This window comes from Sminthopsis crassicaudata, chromosome 1, assembly GCF_048593235.1.
Source record: "Sminthopsis crassicaudata isolate SCR6 chromosome 1, ASM4859323v1, whole genome shotgun sequence".
NCBI lineage: Eukaryota > Metazoa > Chordata > Mammalia > Dasyuromorphia > Dasyuridae > Sminthopsis > Sminthopsis crassicaudata.
The window spans coordinates 438,245,490-438,268,752 of NC_133617.1; the positions used below are offsets into that span (position 1 = coordinate 438,245,490).

Below are 23,263 nucleotides of genomic sequence, written 5' to 3' on the forward strand. Positions count from 1 at the left end.
TAAAACATATCATTAAGAGGATCAAATTGGCACATTCTTCAGAACAGGGGCAAGTTATGTGATCAAAAATAATAATAGCAGTTAATATTCACAAAGCACTTAAATGTGGATCTCATGAATTTAATAACAGTATTAATTATGTGCACTTTTTGGGGGGACTTCAGATATGTGATTTCATCAGAATAGGGTATAGAAAGGCCCTCCATCAAAGCACATCTGTTTCTCTGTAATTATCTTGTAACTGGGGTTCTAACACATATTAGGATCTGGCAATCAGGATGTGTTAGAGGTGGGGCTTGGAACTAGTTTTCCTGACTTCTTTTTTAAATAATCATAGCTTTTTATTTTTCAAAATACATGCAAACATAGTTTTCAACATTCTCCCTTGAAAAACTGTTTGTTTCAATTTTTTCTCCCTCTCTTCCCAACTCTCCATTCTCCTAGACAGCAAGTAATCAGGTTAAATATGTGTAATTCTTCTAACATATATTTCTACTTTTATTATTGTGCACAAGAAAAATCAGAACAAAAGGGGAAAAAAAAGAAAAAAAAAGCAATTAAAGATGAAAATACTATGTTGTGATTCACATTCACTCTCTATAGTACTTTTTTGGATAGCTTTCTCCTTCACAAATCTATTGGAATTGGCCTTATTGTTGACCTCATTGTTGAATAGAACCAAGTCCATCACAGTTGATTATCATATAATCTTGTTGTTGCTATGTACAATGTTCTCTTGGTTCTACTCACTTCACTTAGCATCAGTTTATATAAATCTCTCCAGGACTTTCTGAAATCAGCCTGCTGATCATATAGAACAAAAATATTCCATTACATTATATACCATAACTTATTTAGCCATTCCCCAACTGATGTCCATCCACTCAGTCCAGTTCTTTCCTGGCTAGCTTTCTAGTCTCTCTCTAGTATATTCCATTGTTTCTCTCTTTTACCATGACTGAGTATAAAGCTTTGCTAGCATTTGCTAGCAACCTAGCTTAGCTAGGTTTAGGAGTGATAACATAGGAAATGAAGAAGATAATGATCAAATGAAAAATTATTTACTAATTTCTTACTATGTACATTACTAAGCACTATACATAGCTTTAATTCAAATTGTTCTGTTTCATTCTATGAAGCGCATAGCTCTAAAGACTAAAATAGGTAACTCAAAGGTGAGAAGGTATTGTTCAGATATCAGATGGCTCACTTAAGCATGGGTCAAAGGGGAATTTTTGAGGATTTGGATTTTATTTTGTGTACAAATAATTTCAGTGTGAATAATGGAAACTTCAGTGTAATCTTAAAGAAATTAATTCAGACTATTCATCAGAAGGACAAATTCTAAAACTGAAGCTTAAATATTTAACCACAAAATGGGAAGACAGGACTTATTGGAAAAGACCCTGATGTTGGGAAAGACAGAAGGCACAAGGAAGAAGCAGACAGCAGAAGAATACATGCATAGATAGTGCCATGAAACAGTCAAAATGAGCTTGGACAGACTTTAGGGGACAGTAAAAAAAAATAGAAGGGCCAGATATGCTGTAGTCCACAGGGTCACAAAGAGTCAGGCATAACTAAATGACTAAAAGACAAGGACCATGTAAGCTGATGTACATAATTAGTATGCTACTGTTTTCACTTTCTTCATTCTTTGCCTGATTTTACATCTATGCTTATTTTTCTTCCATGGATATCTGGGTGTCTCTTATAGAAGAGAATGCAATTTTTCATTTTCATGCTAATATCTTAGTAAGAAGAGGCAGTGTAGTGCAGTAGAATCAGGAAGATCTGGCTTTGACACATTCTAGTTGTATTATCTTGGGGAAGACTCTTGTCTTCACCACATACTAGGTAACTCTAACACTAGGTTGACATATGCATTTCCTAATCAGCAGCAACATAAGTCAGTGAAATCACAGGTCTATTTAAGAAACAATAATAAAACTTAGGACAATATATTTAGGACCTTAGAGGTCACTTACGCTAATTCCCTCATTTATAGATTAAAAAAAAAACTCAGGTCTAGAGAGATTGAGTGAATAGCTTTTGGTCACACAGGCAAGAATGATATTAGATTCAAACTTGGGTCCTGTGACTACAAGTTCAGTACTCTTTCTACCATACTATCCTATTAATGATTTGCTTTCACGAGGACCATTGGGCAAAAAGTTACAGTCAAATTTTTAATGAATTTTTTAAAAAAAAGAATTGTTGAACAGTTTAAGTAGGGTTACCCTATAAGATGGTCAATACTATTATCCATTACAAGCTAGACTTATCAAAGATGCTGACCCATCTCCATGGGATTTTCTTTATCATGCCATAGAAATGTGTACACCCTGGAAGCCACTCCTCTGTTACTTTTCACATTGGAAATACCCTCCCTATCTGCAACTTCCCCTTCTCCTTCCTCCCAGAACCTCCATTAAAAAAAAAAAAGTCCAGTCTAATTATGATCCTCATTCATTTCAAACTGCATTCCTGACCTGACTTTCTCTCTTATGCCCTGACTTCCCTTCTTACTCTTTAGATCTCTGTGCTATCTTCTCACATTAGAAAGTCAACTCCTTGAGGGCAGGGGCTATCTTTCTTTCTGCTTATATTTATATTCCCAAATCTTAGTAGATTGCCTGTAAGATAAGTAAGTGATAAAAATTGTTTGTTGACTTGACTAATGGGTAGAATTTAGACTTCTTAATCTCTCAGGACTCTATTAAACTGGAGATTCTATTATCAGTGCCAGAATAAAGAAGCATTAACCTCAAAATTCAGTCCAATATATGTACAATCTATTTCTGATTGCCATCTGGGGGAGGAGAAGAAGAAAAGGAAAGAGAGAGAGGAATAGAATTTTCAATTCAAAGCTTTAACTGTAAATGCTAAAAACAATTTAGTGCAAGAGGAAACATTTCTAGGAATATTATACAAAAAGAGAAAAGTTCTACTAGATATCAGAACAGTTTTTTTGTTTTAGACTTCTTTCTATACAATTATGATTCATACCCTGATTTTGCTTACCATTGGTGCAGAGAGGTACAGCACAGTATTCCCATCTTACATCTCGGTCCTTTGTGAAGCACCAGGGCCGTTCCCTTTCTCCTCCTGGATTTCGGCAATAATTCTCTGCATTTGATAGCTCAGGGAACATCTGAGGTGTCTTTCTGTGTACGTGGGGGACCTAATGGAAAAAAAAAGCAATATCAGTGATTCTTACTATTGACTATTCTTTCCAAATCAAATCCAAATATTAGGAGCTTTGATTTGCTATAATTTTCTTTAGATGATTCTTCCCTTTCTCCTTCCCCTTCCCTTAACGAGATCAAAGGATTAGACACTGATAATTATATCTCAGAAAGGATGTACCATTCACTTCACTTTGGGGATTGGAAACTTCAAAAACTATATGAATTGAAGTGGAAGATGTAGCAATTGGCCAGGAATTCTCCTAGACAGGGCATCTCTATTTATTCATAAATGGAATTTACTGGTGAGGACTCTTGCACTAAGCAGAAGCATGTAGATGAAGAAAGTCAATGGAAAAAATAGACGTGAAATAGCTAAACAATGAACTTTTTTTTTTTTGACTGCTAAGAGTCGTTTAATAAGCTTACCTGTTCACTCCATTTCTGACAAGGAATGCCTGATACTGTGACATTTATGGTACCTTGGTACAATCTCCCCTTGTCCTGATAGCAAGTTGCTGAAACAAAGAGAAAAAAAGAGGTAAACTTTTAGTATCAAAAGAACAATTGGCAAATCGAAATGAAAAATGAAGGCTAAATCCACACAGGCTACATTGGAGTAAAAGAAGAATAAAAATATTTTAGTAACAATAGGAATAGAAAAGAACAAACTTTCTTTTTGCAAGGGAATTAGAAGTAAGTCACTTTTCCAGGGTCACATAGCTAATAAGTGTTAAGTGTTTGAGGACAGATTTAAAGCCAGGTCCTCCTGATGGCACAGTGGATAGACAACTGAAGTCAGAGGACCTCGATTTAAAATGATGTTAAAATCAAATAGAAATAGGGCCAAGTAAATCATACACATGTGAGGAATAAATCTGTGGACTCAAAAGGGGGTGAAGTTAAAGTCTGTTTTATTATACACAAATGTAGAAGTGGATGTGTCCTATCATAGGAGAAGATAGGCACCTATCTAAAAGAGGAAGATTAAGCATTAAATCCTTATTCCTAGTCACAAATTCCTTCCTCTGTTTTCCCATTTGCTGAGTACTCCAGGAAGTGCAATTTCTCACTCTACTACATGTTTACCCCTTGATATGTTCCTCTTTCCCCTACATGCACCACATGATCATAAAAATGAGCCTAAATATTAATTATGAATAAGTACTTCAAATAAAATAATCTCTATCTTACTGTATTACCTTCTACTCTTGAACAAGATATTCCTTCTTTTTTGTATCTGGTCCTTCTGCTAATTGTTACTTCTGAATTTATTCAAACAGTGATTCCTATAAGCTGTATATTTACTTAGAAAACCACCTATTAACATATTATCTATATTCTATTGCATTTTTATTTTGTTAAGTATCTCCTAATTACATTTTATTATGATTCCAGCATCTCAGAATATAGTGGGAGTACATGTGGCTATATGTTTAAGACCTTGTTATTGAGCAATTTCCCAAGACTATAAACTATAGAGAGGGAATCAGCCTGCTGTGAAAGAATCAATTTCCTATTGTGGAAGTTCCTGATGCCTTAGAAATTATAGGTTCTGACCTTGTTTATATAGATCTCTTTTGAAAGATAATAATATTACTACACACCTCTCAGATTGGCTAAGATGACAGGAAAAGATAATGATGAATGTTGGAGGGGATGTGGGAAAATTGGGACACTGATACATTGTTGGTGGAACTGTGAATGAGCAATTTGGAACTATGCTCAAAAAGTTGTCAAACTGTGCATACCCTTTGATCCAGCAGTATTTCTATTGGGCTCAAATCCCAAAGAGATATTAAAGAAGGGAAAGGGACCCACATGTACAAAAATGTTTGTGGCAGCCCTTTTTGTAGTGGCTAGAAACTGGAAACTGAGTAGATGCCCATCAATTGGAGATTGGCTGAGTAAATTATGGTATATGAATGTTATGGAATATTATTGTTCTATAAGAAACAGGATGATTTCAGAGAGGCCTGGAGAGATTTATATGAACTGGTGCTGAGTGAAATGAGCAGACCCAGGAGATCATTATACATGGCAACAACAAGATTATATGATGATCAATCTTGATGGACATGGCTCTCTTCAACAATGAGATGATTCAAACCAGTTCCAATTGTTCAGTGATGAAGAAAGTTATATATATCCAGAGAAAGGACTGTGGGAACTGAGTGTGGATCACAACATAGCATTTTCACTCTTTTTGTTGTTGTTTGCTCTCATTTTATTTTGCTTTTCTTTTTTTCTTGTGTGGCACAATAATTAAATAAATATATGCATATATTGGATTTAACATATTTCTACCATGTTTAACATATATTGGACTAATTACCATCTAGGGGAGGGTGTAGGGGAAGGGGATAAAATTGGAACACAGGGTTTTGCAAAGGGTAATGTTGAAGAATTGTCCATGCATATGTTTTGAAAAATAAAAAGCTTTAATAAATAAAAAGAAAGATAATGGTATTGTTTTAATTCATTTTAGCATCAACTCTACAGAATTCTATTTCCAAATTTGGGATATGAATTCAATTTGAGTTTTTTCCTCTTTTTTTAAAAGAAAAAAAATTCCATCACTAAAAACATTAAGACATATTTCTAATTTAATAACAAATGAGCCACAAAGAATAATCTGACAGTAATGCCTTATAGAAACACCAGTGGGTCTGGGAAACCCAAAATCATTAGATTATGATAAGCATTTTGGTGCTAATTTAAATATTGTCAAATATTGTCCTTATGCACACAGAGTCCAGATGAATTATTCATGGATTTAGCTTAACATGGAGTGAGCCTATCTTCCTTTCTTTGTTAGAAATAGATTTCATCCAGGAAATGATTCTAACTTCCTCTAATAATCTTGTTTTGCTTATTAGTCATATAAAATGATTATTTCTTTTTACAAGTAAATTGTTTGTTTACTTTTAGAGAGTTCAGTTAGTGAGAGTAATCTGTAGACTATTGCTTTGAGAAGTCTATTTCCTGTGATGAGTTTTTCTGGTCCATTTGCTGCTTTTCTTCATAAAAGCATTCATTACTTCCCATCTCTGTGTCTTTGCCCAGGCTCTCCCCATCCTTGGAATATATTACTTCCTCATCTCAGCATATTAAAATTCCTAGTTTTCTTCAAATTTCAGCTTTAGTACAACCTTCAAAGTCTTCCGTGCTCCCTCACCTGCTAAATCTCCCCCCTCCAACTGCTTTTTTTTATTTCTATGAATATGTTATTTTCTTCCACAGAATATAAGATCTTTGAGGACAAGAACTATTTTATTTAAGTCTTTATATCCCAAGACCTTAAGAACAGCTCAGGCCACATAGTAGGTAGTTAATAAATGCTTTTTGATTGATATTCTTCCTTTCCCCTCTTTATGCTAGTGTCCCAGAAAAGAAGGCATAAAGATGACTAAATAGAAAGATAGATGATCCAATAATAGTAAAGTACAAAAGTGAAATAATAGAAAACCTAAAAGAAAACTAGTTTCCCATCAATACTGATGCTTAAAACCATTCTCCCTTTCCTGTCAATTTCAAGCCCTTTTAACATTTGTTTAATCCCCCTTTCCATTTCTAAGAGGTAAATGATATTGGACTTGGCTGAAGTTTGAGTTTTGCTGAATTGTTTTTTCCTTTCTCCTTAGTTTTTATTATTTTATTCTCTGTTACAAGGTATAACTGTCTTTAGAGGGCAAAGATATCTTTGGAAATAAAGATGCTATAAAAATAGAGAAAGACAGTAAGGGGAAAAAAGGGGAGAGAGAAGATGGACTGGGGGAGGAAGGGAAACAGGGGTAAAGATTAAGAGAGAGAATATATGTGTAGATGCATATGTATATATCTATCTATGTATGGGCATGTATGTATGGATATGGGTGTATATGTATGTAATGTTCTCTAAAGAATGTAATGTTCTCTGGGAGCAGGTTTCTTGGGGGAGGGCTTCTGGGAGCAGCCTTCCTTTCAGTTCAATGTAATCTCCCCAAATGCAGCCAGGAGTTAAAGTCCAAATCCTTTGTCTCCTTCAAAATCTTATCTCCTTCACTTGGGACTCGGCTAGTTTTCTGGAGGCCTTCTGGATCTTGGTTTCAGTGTTGTCCCTAGGACAGCCTGCCACCACTTCTCTGTCTTCCTTCGTTCTGCCCGACTGCCATCTCTGACTTGTGAATCTCCTCGACTGAATCCTGGCTTGTGAATCTCCCGAAGTCAATCCTGGTTGAGGGTCCTAGCTTATATATACTCTCTTAAAGGTGTGAATCTTGTGGAACTCTAGTAAGTACTAAGTACATCTAGAGAACTGTTAAGCACCTTGCTAAACAATCCTTGTCTCTATCAATTCCACTGACTTAGCACCTTGTAGGAATTCTAACATATGTGTGTGTATGTATATGAAAAAGAGAGAGAAAGACATTGCGTAAGAGAGAAAAAGACAGAGAGAGAGAGACAGGCACAGAGACAGAGACACACACACACAGAGACAGAGACAGAGAAACTCAGAAAGACATAGAAAGAATGGCATTCAAATATTGTCTCACTAGCTGGTGATTGTGGGCAACTCATTTTACCCCGTTTGCCTCAGTTTCCTCATCTGGAAAATTATTTGGAAAAGGAAATGACAAGTTTCAGTTTCTTTGCCAAGAAAACCCCAAATGAGATCACAAAGAGTCAGACACTCCTGAAAAAGACTGAACAATGACAACAACCACAAATATACATATACACTCATATACTATTGTTTCTATTAAATATTCTAAATTGTATGGCATATATTTTATGTTTATACAGATAAACTATGGGTAAAATTTTATGATGCATTGGACAACAATGAATTATGGAGTAGTCAAACACTAGAATTATTAGAACATTAGAAATCATTCTAAAAGGCAGAAGTTAAATTTTTTTTTGATTGTTTCATGTTTCAATATACCCTTCCTCCTACTTTCTGAGAGTTATCTCTTAGAATAATTAGAAAGCGTGTGGGGGGGTTGGCAAGTGGTGGGACATGTAATCTTGGGTGAACCACAGTCTCTGTGAGCTTTAGTTTTTTCATCTATAAAGACATGGGATAGGATAGCCTCTGAGATTCCTTTGAGCCATAGATATTTAACTCTAAAACAACTTAGCAAAACTAACCAACATTTAAAATAAGTCTGATATTATTTACAGTGTTCCACACTTATAATCCCCCTCCTTACTCTTACCAAGAAATGGGGCAGTAGGGAGGTTACCATGACAGATTTTCACTGTTCCACAGGACTTTTCCTGACAAAAAATAGTTCTTTAAAACCTCTCAGTTTCAAAAATTGACTTCTTCTCTTCTTTCATCCTTGCCCCTCCTTCCACTCCCTCTTTCTTTCCTTCTCTTTCTTTTATCCTTGAGCTGCTTAAAACAAGTTCCCTTCTTCACCCCCTATCTCCCTGCCCCGAAGCTGCCTAGGGAGAAAAGGTCTATGATAGGTAATATCATGAATTTGATGGTCTGCAGTCTAGTTTGGGTTAGAAAAATACTGGTCTCGTCCAGTTTTCTCATTTTACAAATGTGGAAACTGAGGATTGGAAAGGGAAATGATTTATTTTGTGTTAGCAATAGTTCTAGCAGATTCTGCCACCCCCAATAAACATATTGAGCCACTGAAAAATAAACATTATCATCTTCTCTGTTTTCAATTTTTTGTTATTTGTAATTAATACTAGAATTGTTTTTATAGTCAGAGTTAATTGGATGTATATATCAATGATATGGTTGGTAAATATGCATGAATTATAGATTGAATTCATTTACCCCCATTTTCCCATTCCTGTTTTTGCAGGGTATAGCAATATATCTTCTGGAAAAGAGATCTTGCAGAGTTCAGATAAAAGGCTGAGCTTAGAGAGATTTTACATCACACAGGTAACAACAAAGGACGTGCAAAGGTAATGTTTTTTCAATTATATGAAAATTATGCATATATAAAAATATGAATGAGATACTTAAGATAAGGCATGAACTTAGCTTTATTTTCCCCAAATGATTTCCAAAGAACTATACAACAGGAACAAGTCACTCAACTTCTTTTTCATTAAGGATAAGTATGTAGTATCATGTTTCTAAAAGCTTTGGATAATTAATGTTCACAAAAGAAAGCAGAAAAATTCAGTGCTTTATTTTATTTGATGACTTTTAACTTAGAAGTTTTGATTTAGAACTTGTTAGAAAGGTTTCTATCCTCCTTTCTGAGACTTAAGTGACTAAGAGAGGCATGAACTTGATTTAATTTCTATAAGATAGTAGAAACAAATTTATTACCTTGCTTTTTTAAAAGCTCCAGGACTGAGAGAAGAATAAGTCTGAAGGGTTTGGAAGTTGGATGCTTATTCTGGTTCTCAAATATATGGGTTCAATCCTAGAGAGTTTCTAAAGGGGTGAGGAGAGGGTAATGGTGGTCCTAGGTTTATTTTTCTCACTCTTTGGCTTGTGACATCTGGCATGGTAGGATCAATTAAAGCTTAGTTACTGATGAATATTGAAGATTTCTTCAAAATGAAGGGAATTAGAAAAGTAATCAATGTACAATATGAATCAAGCATGAGCCAAGTACTTATTTCTTCTACACAGAAGAAACAGGATTAAAATAGGATGCTGTAATTTAATTAATGTACTTTTGGTAGAGCTATATAAATTGGTCCAAACACTTAGAAAAAAAACATTTAGAACTTTTTTATTTAAAAAAAAACCAAGCCAAAATGTTTGTACTCTTTGACCTAGAGATTCTACTAAGAAGTCAGAGGAAGGGGAAAAACCCTATATATACCAAATATGCAAAGCATCACTTTTGTAGCTGAAAAGAATAAGTAACAAAGTAGATGCTCTTTGATTGGGGAATGACTGAAAAAAAAGAAAAGATAGTATCAGTACGGAAAGGTACTTAACTTATATTTTCATTAATGTGAGGAATTCCCAGATGTGGAAACTCCCTGCACCAATGAAAGTTAACTCCTCTGCAACTTATTGACTAGAAAACTGAAAGATTAAGTGACAGTGAATGTGGGTCAGAGATGGAACTTGAGTCTAGGTATTTGTGGTTTTGAGACCTGTTTTCTCTCTACTATGCCCGAACTTCTTCTTTTCTATTTTTTAGTGAGTGCAAAGTTATTTTGATGAGAAATACTAATAATAATATTAATAGTATAATATAAGGATACGGAAATATTGTTACAATATATTTGTGTCATAACATGTATTTAGAAATTATTATAACGTGATATTTATACATTGTAATTTAGATAATATATTTGTATATTTATAAATTTTATAGATATATATCTCTTTATATAGATATATCATAAGATATAATTACACATATATTTTATTAGTAATTATGAATATAAATCCTAATATGTGATTATATATTATGTGATAATATATGACAATATTATATAATATAATCTTAAAATTATGTATTATAATACAATTGTATAGTATAATGCTATAAAATATATTAATAATATATAAATAATAATAATCAATATCAATGTTAATATTAATTGATATTTAAAATTTAGTAACTCTATGCTTGTCATTCCTACTTTTTTCCTTGTTGCCTCTCTTAACATTCCAGATTTTTTTTCTTTCAAATGAATCTTGTGATTATTTTATCTATAGCATAATTTATAGAGTAGTGCATTGGCAATTTGATAGCATTAAAGTTATACTTCCTTGGGCATGTTTTGTTGTTTCTTTAATATATATGTTTGTAGGTTGCTAGCTATCATATTATTAAGTCCACCAAAGAGGAATAAGAAAGGAAGAAAATCTCAGACTAAATGCTTTTAATGATTGACAATGGGAAGTTACTGAAAGTTTCTGAACATGAGAGTGGTATGATTATAGAAGAGCAATGAGAAGATTATTTATATAGTAAGCAGTATGAAAGATGGATCAGAGAAGGGATAGGCTAAAAGGAAGAAGGCTAATTAGGAGGATATTATTATAAATATTCTCAAATGCAATCTGTTCTGCATTCTTCCTCAGTGCCTGTACTATATATTTTTTTGACTCAACATTACCCAGAGCCAACTCTAGTCCTGGTCTGTATCTTGCCACTGGACCCAGATGTCTGTGGAGGGCAAAGTGAAGCAGGTAATCTTGCACAGCCCACGTTCATTTAAATCCAATTCACTTGCATGGAACTCTTCAAGAACAAAAGGCAAACAACAATCCTTATTATAACATAGTCTTGTATCTTTGTTTTTAGGTAGTAAAAGTGCTGGACTTCATGTCAGAAAGACTTGCATTTGAATCCTGTTTTAGATTATGTTTGACAGTAAGCAAATCACTTAATCTTAAAATATAGAGTTAAGCCCTAAGAAGAATCCTGCCCCAAATTATTGCTGTAGTGTTATCTATCAAGGAATCTTGAAATGATGCTACCATATGCATCAAGGAGTGTCTTTAAGGTTTCAATTTGTGCCATCAAATTCAAAAATATTTGTTGTTCAATTGTATCTGATTCTGTGATCTCATAGATTTTGCTGTCCAAGGGGTTTTCTTGGTAAAAATATTGGAGGAATTTGCCATTTCCTTCTCCAGACAGTTAAGGCAAACAGAGGCAGATTTGAACTTGAGTCTTCCCAATTCCAGAGCTAATATTCTATCCACTGAGCCACCTACTTGCCACTATTTTATTATCAAAAAAATCATACAAGAGTGTGACATCTAATATTCTCTGTAACTTTTGGCCAGTTGGTCAGAAGTATTATGATTATGAAAGTATGATCAGTATCTGTCAGAACCTATCTATTTCCTTCTTATATCTTCATCAAGATTCTTACTAAAGTCTTAATAAAAGTCATTCTTACAAATAATTTATAGAGGTGAAAACACTAGCATTTTTTATTATTGATTTTTTCTGTCTTATTTTTTGGTTATATAAGATCTATAAGATTTCCAACTATATTTGGTTTCACATATTTCAGATATTTTGAAATTGATCATATGATATTTTCAAAATTGTTTTTGTGTTCAGCATAGATATTTTCTGTATAGATTCAGTGTAGTCTAGTCTAGTTGCTTTTCTTAATTTCATTTTTCTTTTTTATTATTATTGTTGCTGTTGTTTTATATTTCTATTTCTAAATTTAAAAATTATTTTAATAGTATTTTTTCCAAAATACACACAAAGGGAAAAAAAACACAAGGAAAAAAAAAGCAAGCAAACATAACAAAGGTGAAAATATTATGCTTTAACTCACAATCTCCATGCTTCTCTCTCAGCATGTGCATTGTAACTGACTTGAATCATTTCTCAATTTCATTTTCTTAAGCATTATTTCCACATAATCATATAATAAGTATATCAGAAATGAGTTCAATCCAAATTGAAAGAAAACATCCACTAAAAATACTGGTAGACAGATTTCATTTTATATCTTTGTTATTCTTGTTGGATTCTATATCCAGTCTTCTATAAGATTTTAACCCTCTTTTCCCAAAATTTTGCTTTTGCCTTTAGTGTTTGTTTTATACCAGTTCTTTTCTTTTCTCTCTCTCTCTCTCTCTCTTCTCTCTCTTCTCTCTCTCTCTCTCTCTCTCTCTCTCTCTCTCTCTCCCCTCTTTTCTCTCTCTTTCTTTTTCTTCCTTTCTTCCTTTCTTCCTTCCTTCCTTCTTTCTTTCTTCTTTCTTTCTTTCTTTCTTTCTTTCTTTCTTTCTTTCTTTCTTTCTTTCTTTCTTTCTTTCTTTCTTTCTTCTTCTTTCTTCTTTCTTTCTTCTCTTCCTTCTTCTCTCCCTCCTTCCCTCCCTCCCTCCTCCCTCTCTCTCTCTCTTCTCTCTTCTTCTCTCTCTTCTCTTCTCTCTTTCTCTCTTTCTTTCTTTCTTCTTTCTTTCTTTCTTTCTTCTTCTTTCTTTCTTTCTTTCTTTCTTTCTTTCTTTCTTTCTTTCTTTCTTTCTTCTTCTTCTCCTCCCTCCCTCCCTCCCTCCCTCCCTCCTCTCTCCTCTCTCTCTCTCTTCTCTTCTCTTCTTCTCTCTTTCTCCTCTTTCTCTCTCTTTCTTCTTTCTTTCTTTTCTTTCTTTCTTTCTTTCTTTCTTTCTTTCTTTCTTTCTTTCTTTCTTTCTTTCTTTCTTTCTTTCTTTCTTTCTTTCTTTCTTCTTTCTTCTTCCTTTTTCTTTCTTTCTTTCTTTTTCTTTCTTTCCACTAGGAGAGGTTGTAACCTTGTAAAAGGTCAAAGAGACAACTGAGATAGCAGTTAGAATCTCTTGACTTTGAGACTTTATTATTTTTTTCCTTCTCATCCTCCTCTTCCTCTTTCTACTTGTACAACTTCATGAATTTAGGAAACTTTCAGTGATAAACTTCCTCTATTAATGCAGATCAGAAAATTCTAGTGTGCTTAGAGCACTGAGATTTGTTGAGAGTCATACAACCATTAAGGGGCAGGGTTAGGACATGAGCCCAGAAATTTCTGACTTCAAGGACAATTCTCCATCCATTTTCCCATATGGTCTCCCCAACAACTATGAGGTAGTCATAGGGTAAGTGGATAAAAAGCTGGCTTTAAAGCTAGGAAAACCTGGATTCTTGCTTCTGATACAAATTGCCTCTAGACTAAGACTCTGGTCAAATCACTTAACTTTTTAGTGCTCTAGGTGCTCAGCATTAGACACATTGTACCCACAATACTTCCTAGTCCTTTCCTTGTCTCAATTACTATTGAGTTTGATACCACTACTCTAGGCAGCATGCTTAAATAAAAGGTTGCAGAGAAGATGTCAGCTTGTTTTAGTGAAGGGAATTTCCTCACCTGGGGAATGGAATTGTAGATTCAGTCCCAAGGGGACATATGTTAATCACAGTGCATATTTCAGCTTAAACCACTTTTACCATCAAATAATCAGATGTCAAGTTTTATGCTATGTTTAAATGTTTCATATTTGTTCTCTGGTTAAGGCAATGAAATAAATGCAAAGAAACATGCTGGTTACCAATGAAACACATCCAAGGATTCAAGAATACACACAAAACTACTTACTTGTAGTATCTTTTTTTTTTTAAATCTTAGGGGAAAAGGGCGAACTTTAAAAAAAATTAAGAATCAGTTTTCCAATTATTTTGTGAGCGTTCATTAAGAAAGAAATCATTTCTCAGCTTTATAGTATATAGTAGGAAAGCATTCTTTCCTACTCATATGAAAGACAGATTTCCCCAAAATCACTCACCCAGATGCTTGGGATAACCACATGGCCACTTATGAAGCTCATAATAGCAACATGGAGCTGATCAGTTTTATTTGGTGAAGTCAGCAGTTTGAAGCACACGTAATGAGGATTTTTGCTTAAATATCTGCTTCAAGCTGCTCTGGAGAGATTTTTAAAAGGGGATCTTAGTCCTTTCTTCCCCTGACTAGGTCAAAGGCAAGTTTTCTTTCTTTCAACATCCCAAAGAAAGCTATTCAGATTTTGTAAAGATCCATTGTGAAGTAAGGTTAGATTCCAGGTCAGGATAAAGCTTTCAATAGATTTAGAATGAATTCATTCATTTTTTTTTACAATGACTTTTGAAACTAGGTAGTTCAATTTTCCTTTTAACCTGAAGAAAAGAAGAATTAATTCATAAGAGTAACCTGGCCCTAGGAACATACCCCTTTAGTCTCCTCTAAATACTAAGTAAAGCAGAGATTCTTAATCTTTTTATTTTGGGGGGTAATAGACCCCATTAATATTTGATGAAGCCTATAGATCTCTTCTTAGAATGCTTTTAAATACATAAAATAAAATATCAATTATAATTGATAGTTATCAAAATATTTTTTAAAATGTTCATGGACTGCAAGTTAAGAACCCCTGAGGAAGAGGATTCTGCATTACCTAAATGTGGTATTTTTGTACAAGCCATAGGCTCCCTGTGCATGCTGGGAAGCTTGGTACATTCAGGCAAGGTCAACAGATGCAATCCAGATTTATACAGGCCTTTGTGGGATTTTTCTTCCAATGTCAACCACTCCTTTGTGCAGAACAGATCCTTTACAGCCAGGCAGTGCTCTCTAAAACATTTTATGGAGAACAGTGAGAGGAACTGTTTAGAGTAACATGTTAGTGCAGTGTTTAAGGTATAATTTATATATCATGTTTTCAAAACAATATGGCAGTGCAGCTGATTCTCATTCCAAGAAGGGTATTAAATTCATTTCTTGATTTTAAATCATAGGAAGCTTTATAGGGAACACAGTCTTCCATTTTGGGTATTCCCAGTTGCATAGCTTGGTTTTTTAATGCAAGTAATTCTAAGGTCCAGGATTACAAAGGAGGAAGTATCTATAAATGTGGAATAAAACAGGTTATATGTTTGTATGGAAGCCCCATTGTATGTTGGAAAAATTATAAAAATTAATCAGCTGCAATAAAATTCTTTTAGAATTAGGATCACAAATCTCAGAGGCCACCCAAGATTTAGAGAGGTTAAAATATGACTAAAGTCACAGTCCTAGTAGGTGACAGATATAGGATTTGGACCCAGTTCCAGTGCTTATTCTGTTGAACCAGAATATTGCTAAACTTTAATCTGGGAGAGCAATTCTTGGGTTCTTGATTTTTGCTAACAATATGAGGAATATAAAAATGTCATAATACAAAAGGAAGAAAGCAACAACAGAAGTATATTATGTATGTAAATGGTGCCTATTTATTGTTTGTTGTTTTTGTTTGATTCAGTGATTATATTATATTATAGGGAACTGCCAATATGAAAACTCCCTTCCTTTACCAATACAAATGAGTAATTCTTACATAAACTTTTGTTAGTCATTTTTAGTCATGTCTTATTCTTCATGACCCCCATTTGGCTTTTCTTGAAAAAGTACTGAAGTTTTGCCATGTTTTCCAGCTCAGTTTACAGATAAGAAAACTGAAGCAAACATAGTTAACTGACTTGCCCAGGTCACACAGTAAGTGTCTGAGAGTGGATCTGAACTCAGGAATATGTCTCCTTGACTTTTACCTGCCACTCTATCCAATGCACCATCTGCTCTCGAGTCCTAGAATGTTGCCTGTGGCATTATAAGATTAAATAATTTATTTGCCCAGGGTCACAAAGCTACTATCTATAAAAGACATGTCTTGAACTCAAGTCTTCTGAACTTTATCCAGTTTACATGCCATGTTAAGTTACATGCCTTTTTAAAATTTATTTTTAAAAATGCTATTTATTTATTTATTTTAGGTTACATATGTACATTCTTTTTTTTAAAAAAATATTTCTAAATGAGTTATATAGGGAGAGAAAAAGAACAAAAAGGAAAAACCAGGAGAAAGAAAAAAAAGAAGTTGAAAATAATATGCTTTGGTCCACATTTTGTTTCTATAGTTCTAGATGCGGATGGTATTTTCTATTCAAAGTTTGTTGAAATTTCCTTAGATCACTGAATTACTGATAAGAGCTAAGTCTATCATAATTGATTATCATACAATTTTGCCGTTGCTGGTTCTGCTTGATTCACTCAGCATCAGTTCATATAAGTTTTTCCAGGTTTTTCCTGAAATCAGACTGTTTATCATTCCTTAGAGAGCAATAATATTCCATTACTTTCATATACCATAACTTATTCAGCCATTTCCCAACTGATGGGCAGGCACTCATTTTCCATTTCTTTGCCACCAGAAATGGAGTTACTTCAACCATTTTTGCACATGTGGGTTATTTTCCCTTTTTAATGATCTCTTTAAGATACAGACCCAGTGGTTGGTACTGCTGGATAAAATATGTATGAATTAACCCTTTGGGAAAAATTCCAAATTGCTCTCCAAAATAATGGCTGGATCAGTTCACAAGTTCACCAACAATGCTTCACATGCCTTTTTAAAAGAGTATGTACATATTTAACATGTATTGGTCAACCTGTCATCTTGGGGGGGGGAGGAGGGGAAAATTAGAACAAAAGATTTGGCAATTGTCAATGTTGTAGAATTACCCATGCATATATCTGGTAAATAAAAACTATTTTAAAAAAGAGTATGTTTTTATATGTATACATATGGAGTGAATAGATAGATATAAAGAAAATGAAAGGAGTTCCAGAGTGAAGCCAAGATGGCAGAGTAAAGCCAGGAAGCTGTTTGAGCTCTCCCAGATTCCCTCAAAAAACACATGAAACCAAGTCTCCAAACAGAATATGAAGACATTATACCACTCTCCAGCTCAAGGAAAGTCAGTCCCATGGGGGTGAAAAGGGTCTTTAGTCCAGATTAGATAAACTCAGGGAAAGCCAATGAGAGGGTCTTAAATACAGCAAATCAGCAATGAGAGTTTCAGTCCTGGTTCAGGTGAAGAGCAATCAGGAGGGCAATTTCCAGTCCCAGCTTAAAAGACAAACTCTAGGAAATCAGGCTGTTTCCTGAAAAGAGAAGGCAAAGCTACCCCCTACAAACACAAGGGGCCCCTGTGTTCAAAGCCAAGGCTCAGAGCTGCACAGGAAGCTTGGGACAGTGCCCCCTTAACCCCAGGAATAGAGCTCATTCATAAAAGTTTGAAAAAAAAGGAAAGACCAAAAGAAAAGAAAAGAAAATGAGCAAGAAACAGAAAAGAACCTTGACCATAGAAAGTTATAATGGTGACAGGACAAATCAAAAAATAAACTCAGATAGGAACAAAATGTTCATAGAAGTAATCTCAAAGAGTGATATGAATTGGTCACAAGCCCAAAGAGGCTTCTTGGAAGTGCTCTTATTTTAAAAGGCAAACAAGAGAGGTAGAAGAAAAAATAAGAAAGGAAATGAAAGGTATGCATGAGAGAGTCAACAGCTTGGAAAAGGAAGGAAAAAAATTGAATCAAATAACTCCTTAAAAAGTAGAATAAATCAAATGGAAGAAAGAGATACCAAAACTAACTGAAAAAACCACACATTAAAAACTACAACAGGGCAAGTGAAAGCTAATAACTCTGTGAGACAGCAAGAATCAGTGAAACAAACTAAAAACAATGAAATAGCCCATTGGAAAAATAGCTGACCTAGATTCAGAAGAGAGAATTTATCCATCAATCCATCAATCACTTTTGGAAAGAGTTCCCACAAAGAAAAACCCCAAAAAGAACTTTGTTGCAAAATTCCAGAACTACAATCTCAGGGAAAAAATATTGCAAGCTGCCAGACAAAAACAATTCACATATCAAGGGGCAGCAGTAAGGATTACCCAGGATCTGGCATCTTCTGCAATAAAGGATCTGAAGGCCTTTGCCAGAAGGCAAATGATTTAGGGTTACAACCAAGAATTAACTACCCAATGAGATGGAGCTTAAATGAAGTAAAGGGCTTTCAATCATTTCTATTGAAAAAAAAAAACAAAATTAAACAGAAAATGTCATCTAAAAACACAGGACTCAAGAGACATAAAAAGGTAAATAGGGAGGAAATATATTATTTGAAGGTAAACTGTTTACATTCCTAGATGGGAAAATAATATCTTGAGAACTATATCTGTCATTGGAGTAGACAGTAACTGGGCATCACGAGGGTGTAGTTGTGAACAGACTTTGATGTGATGACATCAAAGAAAAGATGACACCTTTTAATGTGGGAAAAGGTCTGTACAGGAAAAATGGGGAGATATATTGGAAAAGGGAGGTATAATGGGGCAATTAGTTCATATGAATAGGTGCAAAAACCTATTACAATTGAGGAAAACAAGAGAGAGGGGTGAACATTGTCTAGAAACTTAGTCTCATCAGTTTTGGCTCTAAGAGGGAATAATTTAATCATTTGGTTGGGTATAGAAATTTATCTAACCTTATAAAGAAATAGAAGGAGAAAGAAGAGAGAAAAGGGAGGGTAAAAAAGAACAGGGGAAATGGTAATAGAAGATAAGGTAGTGAGTGAAATGGGTTAAAAAACATTATAAGAGAAGGGGGAAGGGTGATAGGAGATAAAGTAGTAGATGGGGTGGGTAAAAAAAAAAAAGACGAAAGACAGGGTAGAAAGAGAGAACAAAAGTACAGAGGAGAAAATACAATGAAGGAAATACAGAGATTACCAAATCATAACTGTGAGTGTGAATGGCATAAACTCCCTCATAAAACATAAGTGAATAGCAGACAGCATTAAAGAACAGAATCCTACAATTTGTTGTTTACAAGAAACACAACTGACACAGAGAGACACATACAGAGTAAAAATAAAAGGCTGGAACAGAATTTATTATGTTTTAGCTGAAATAAAATGAAAAAAGCAGAGGTAACAATTCTGATCTCAGATAAAGCAAAAGTAAAAATAGATCTTATTAAAATAGATAAGGAGGGAAAGCACATCTTGATAAGGGTACTGTAAATAATGAAGTAATAAGGATACTAAATGTATATGCATCAAGTGGTAGAGGAGGCAAATTTCTAGAGAAGATTTTAAGCCAGTATTAGAAAGAAATAGAAACTATTCTAGTGGGGTACCTTTCCCTCTTAGAATCAGACAAATCTAATTACAAAATAAACAAGAAAGAAACTAGAGAGGTTAATAGGAGCCTAGAAAACCTAGATATGATAGATTCCTGGAGAAACCTGAATAAGAACAGAAAGGAATATACCTTTTTCTCAGCAGTACATGGCATCTACACAAAAATTGACCATATATTAGGGCAAACAAAAACAAAAACAATGCACAATCAAATGCAAAAAGGCAGAAAAAAGTAAATGCTTCCTTTTTAGATCACAATGCAATAGAAATTTTATTTAATAAAAGGACAGAGAAAGATAGACTAAAAACCAATTGGAAATTAAATAATTAAATTTTTTAGAATGAGTGGGTCAAGTAACAAATCACAAAAAAATCCATAATTTCATCCAAGAGAATGACAATAATAAGGCAACATACCTAAACCTATTGGATTTAGCCAAAGCAATTCTTAGGAGAAACTATATATATTTCTAAATAGCTACATGAATAAAATAGAGGAAGAGAAGATCAATGAATTAGGCATGCAACTAAAAAAGCCAGAAAAAGAACAAATTAAAATCCCCCCAATTAAATATCAAATTAGAAATTCTGAAACTAAAAGGATAAATTAGTAAAATAGAAAGTAAGAAAACCAATGAACTAATAAAACTAAGAGTTGGTTTTATGAAAAAACCAACAAAATAGATAAACCTTTGGTTAATTTGATTAAAAAAAGGAAGAAAGAACCAAATCATCAACATTTAAAATGAAAAGGGTGAACTTACCACCAATGACAAAGAAATTAAAGCAATAATTAGGAGCTATTTTGCCCAACTGTATGGTAGCAAGTATGACAATGTAACTGAAATGGATGAATATTTACAAAAATATAAATAAATTACTCAAGTAATTCCATTTTAGAAAAAGAAATTAAGCCATTAATTAACTCCCTAAAAAAATTCTCCAGGGCCAGATATATTCACAAGTGAATTCTACCAAACACTTAAAGAATAATTAATTCCAATAGTATATAAACTATTTGGAAAACTATGTAAAGAAGGAGTACTGAAAAATTCCTTCTATGGCATAAATATGGCATTGATGCCAAAATAGAGAAAGAAAATTACAGACTAATCTTCCTAATGAACATTGATGCAAAAATTTTAAATATAATATTAGCAAAAACTTACAGCTATTTAGCAGGATAATATATTATGATCAAGTAGGATTTATACCAGGAATGCAGGGCTGGTTTAATATCAGGAAAACTATTACCACAATCATAGCAATAACAAAACCAACAGAAATCATATGTGATTATGATAATCTCAATAGATGCAGAAAAAGCTTTTTGACACAATACAGCACCCATTTCTATTAAAAACACTAGAGATCATAGGGAAAAAGGAAACTTTGGTTAAAATAATAAGTAGTGTCCATCTAAAGCCAAAAAGCAAGCATTATTTGTAATGGAGAGGAGCTGGATGCATTCCCAAAAGATCAGGGGTGAAACAAGGATGTTCATTATCACCACTATTATTCAACATTGTACTAGTAATGCTGGCTTTAGTTATAAGAAAAGAAAAAAAAAGAAATTAAAGGAATTAGAATAGGCAATGACAAAATAAAACTATCAGTCTTTGCAGATGATATGATGATATATTTAGAGAATCCTAGAAAATCATCCAAAAATCTTCTGGAAACAATTCACAGCTTTAGTAAAGTTGCAATGTATAAAATAAATCCACACAAATCATCAGCATTCCTATATATTACTGATAATGCCCATTTAGCAAGAGATAGAAAGAGCAATTCCATTTAAAATTACTGTAGACAAAATAAAATACATGGAGGTCTACCTCCTAAGAACATATGAACACAATTACAAAACACTTCTCACACAAAGTCAGAAGTAAACAATTGGGAAAATATCCATTTCTCATGGGTAGGCGAGCTAATATTTTTAAAAATGACAATTCTGCCTAAATTGATTTACTTTTTCAGTGCCGTACCAATAAAACTACCAAAAATTTTATTTTATAGAACTAGAAAAAATAATAACAAAATTCATCTGGAAGAGCAAAAGGTCAAGGGAATTTATGAAAGAAAATACCAAGGATGGTGGCTTAGCAGTACCAAATCTAAAACTTTATTATAAAGCAGCAGTCATCAAAACCATTTGGTACTGGTTAAGAAATAGATTGGTGGATCTGTGGAATACATTAGATACACATGACCCAGTAATCACTAATCTAGTATTTGATAACCTCCAAATGCCAGCTTCTAAAATAAGAACTCAGTATTTGACAAAAATTGCTGGGAAAACTGGAAAATAATATGTTGGAAACGGCATAGACCAAGTTTCTCATACCCCCCCCATACCAACATAAGGTCAAAATGGATGCATGATTTGGGCATAAAGGATGATACTATAAATAAATTAGGAAAACAAGGGATAATTTACCCATCAGATCTTTGGAAAAGGGAGGAATTTATGACCAAAAAAGAATTAGAGAACATTATGAAAGGCAAAATGGACAAATTTGATTACATTAAATTTAAAAGGATTTGCACAAACAAAACCAACAGAAACAAAATTAAAAGGAAAGTACAAAGCTGGAAAAAAAATCTTTGCAGCCAGTGTTTCTGTTAAAAGTCTCATTTCTAAAATTTATGAAGAATTGTGTCAAATTTATAAAAAATACAAGTCATTTTCCAATTGATAAATGGTCAAGGGATATGAATAGATACTTTTCAGATGACAAAATTAAAGGTATCTATAGTTGTATGATTATATATAGTTATATAGCTATAGTTATATGAATAAACATTCTAAAATAATTATTGATTAAGAAATGCAAATTAAAACAACCCTGAGCTACAACCTCACACCTTTCGGGTTGGCTAAGAAAGATAGCAATAAATGTTGGAGGGGATGTGGGAAAACTGGGACACTAATACATTATTGGTGAAGTTGTGAAGTGATTCAGTTATTCTGGAGAGCAACCTGGAACTTTACCCAAAGCACTATAAAACTGTGCACTCTTTTCCCAATGAAATCAAAAAGGAGAAAAAAGGACCCATATGTACAAAAATGTTTGTACCAGCTTTTTTTGTGGTATCAAAGAATTGGAAAATAAGTAGATACCCATGAATTGGGGAATGGCTGAACACGTTGTGATATAAGAGGATAATAAAATATTATTGTTCTTTAAAATATGATGATCTTGTTTTAGCAAGGTCTGGAAAGATTTACATGAACTGATGCCGAGTGAAACAAATAGAAACAGGAATACGTTATCACAGTAACAGCAAGAATGGATGATGACTATGATAGACTTGGTTTTTCTCAGTGGTTCAGTGATCCAAAGTAATCTCAATAAACTTTGGAGAGAAAATGCCATCTTACTCCAGAAAAAGAACTAAGGAGATGAATGCCATCCAACACATGCTATATTCATTTCTTTTTTCTGTTTGTTTTTTTTTAATCTCTTCCATGGTTTTTCCCTTTTGCTTTGACTTTTCTCTCCCAACATGATTCATAAAATAATGTGTATTAAAAATAAATGCATTTATTAGAAAAAAAGAAAGAAATTCAGTTGCATTTTGAAGGTTTATTTTGTAGCTTGCAACTTTACTAAAGCCATTGTCATTGCTGATTCTGCAGGATTTTCCAAGTATATTA

At 33.6% G+C, this 23,263-nt stretch overlaps 1 protein-coding gene across 1 annotated transcript in view; it reads right to left on the reverse strand.

Moving 5' to 3' along the window:
* The window catches only part of MUSK (muscle associated receptor tyrosine kinase), a 211,357-nt gene that overhangs the window by 12,140 nt on the left and 175,954 nt on the right, over positions 1-23,263 (reverse strand). Inside the window, exons 12-14 of the mRNA XM_074287325.1 lie at positions 15,031-15,206; positions 3,618-3,706; positions 3,025-3,184 (exon numbers count right to left, since the gene is read on the reverse strand). Of these exons, the coding sequence (XP_074143426.1) occupies positions 3,025-3,184; positions 3,618-3,706; positions 15,031-15,206 (425 nt within the window). The remainder of the gene's footprint in view (positions 1-3,024; positions 3,185-3,617; positions 3,707-15,030; positions 15,207-23,263) is intronic.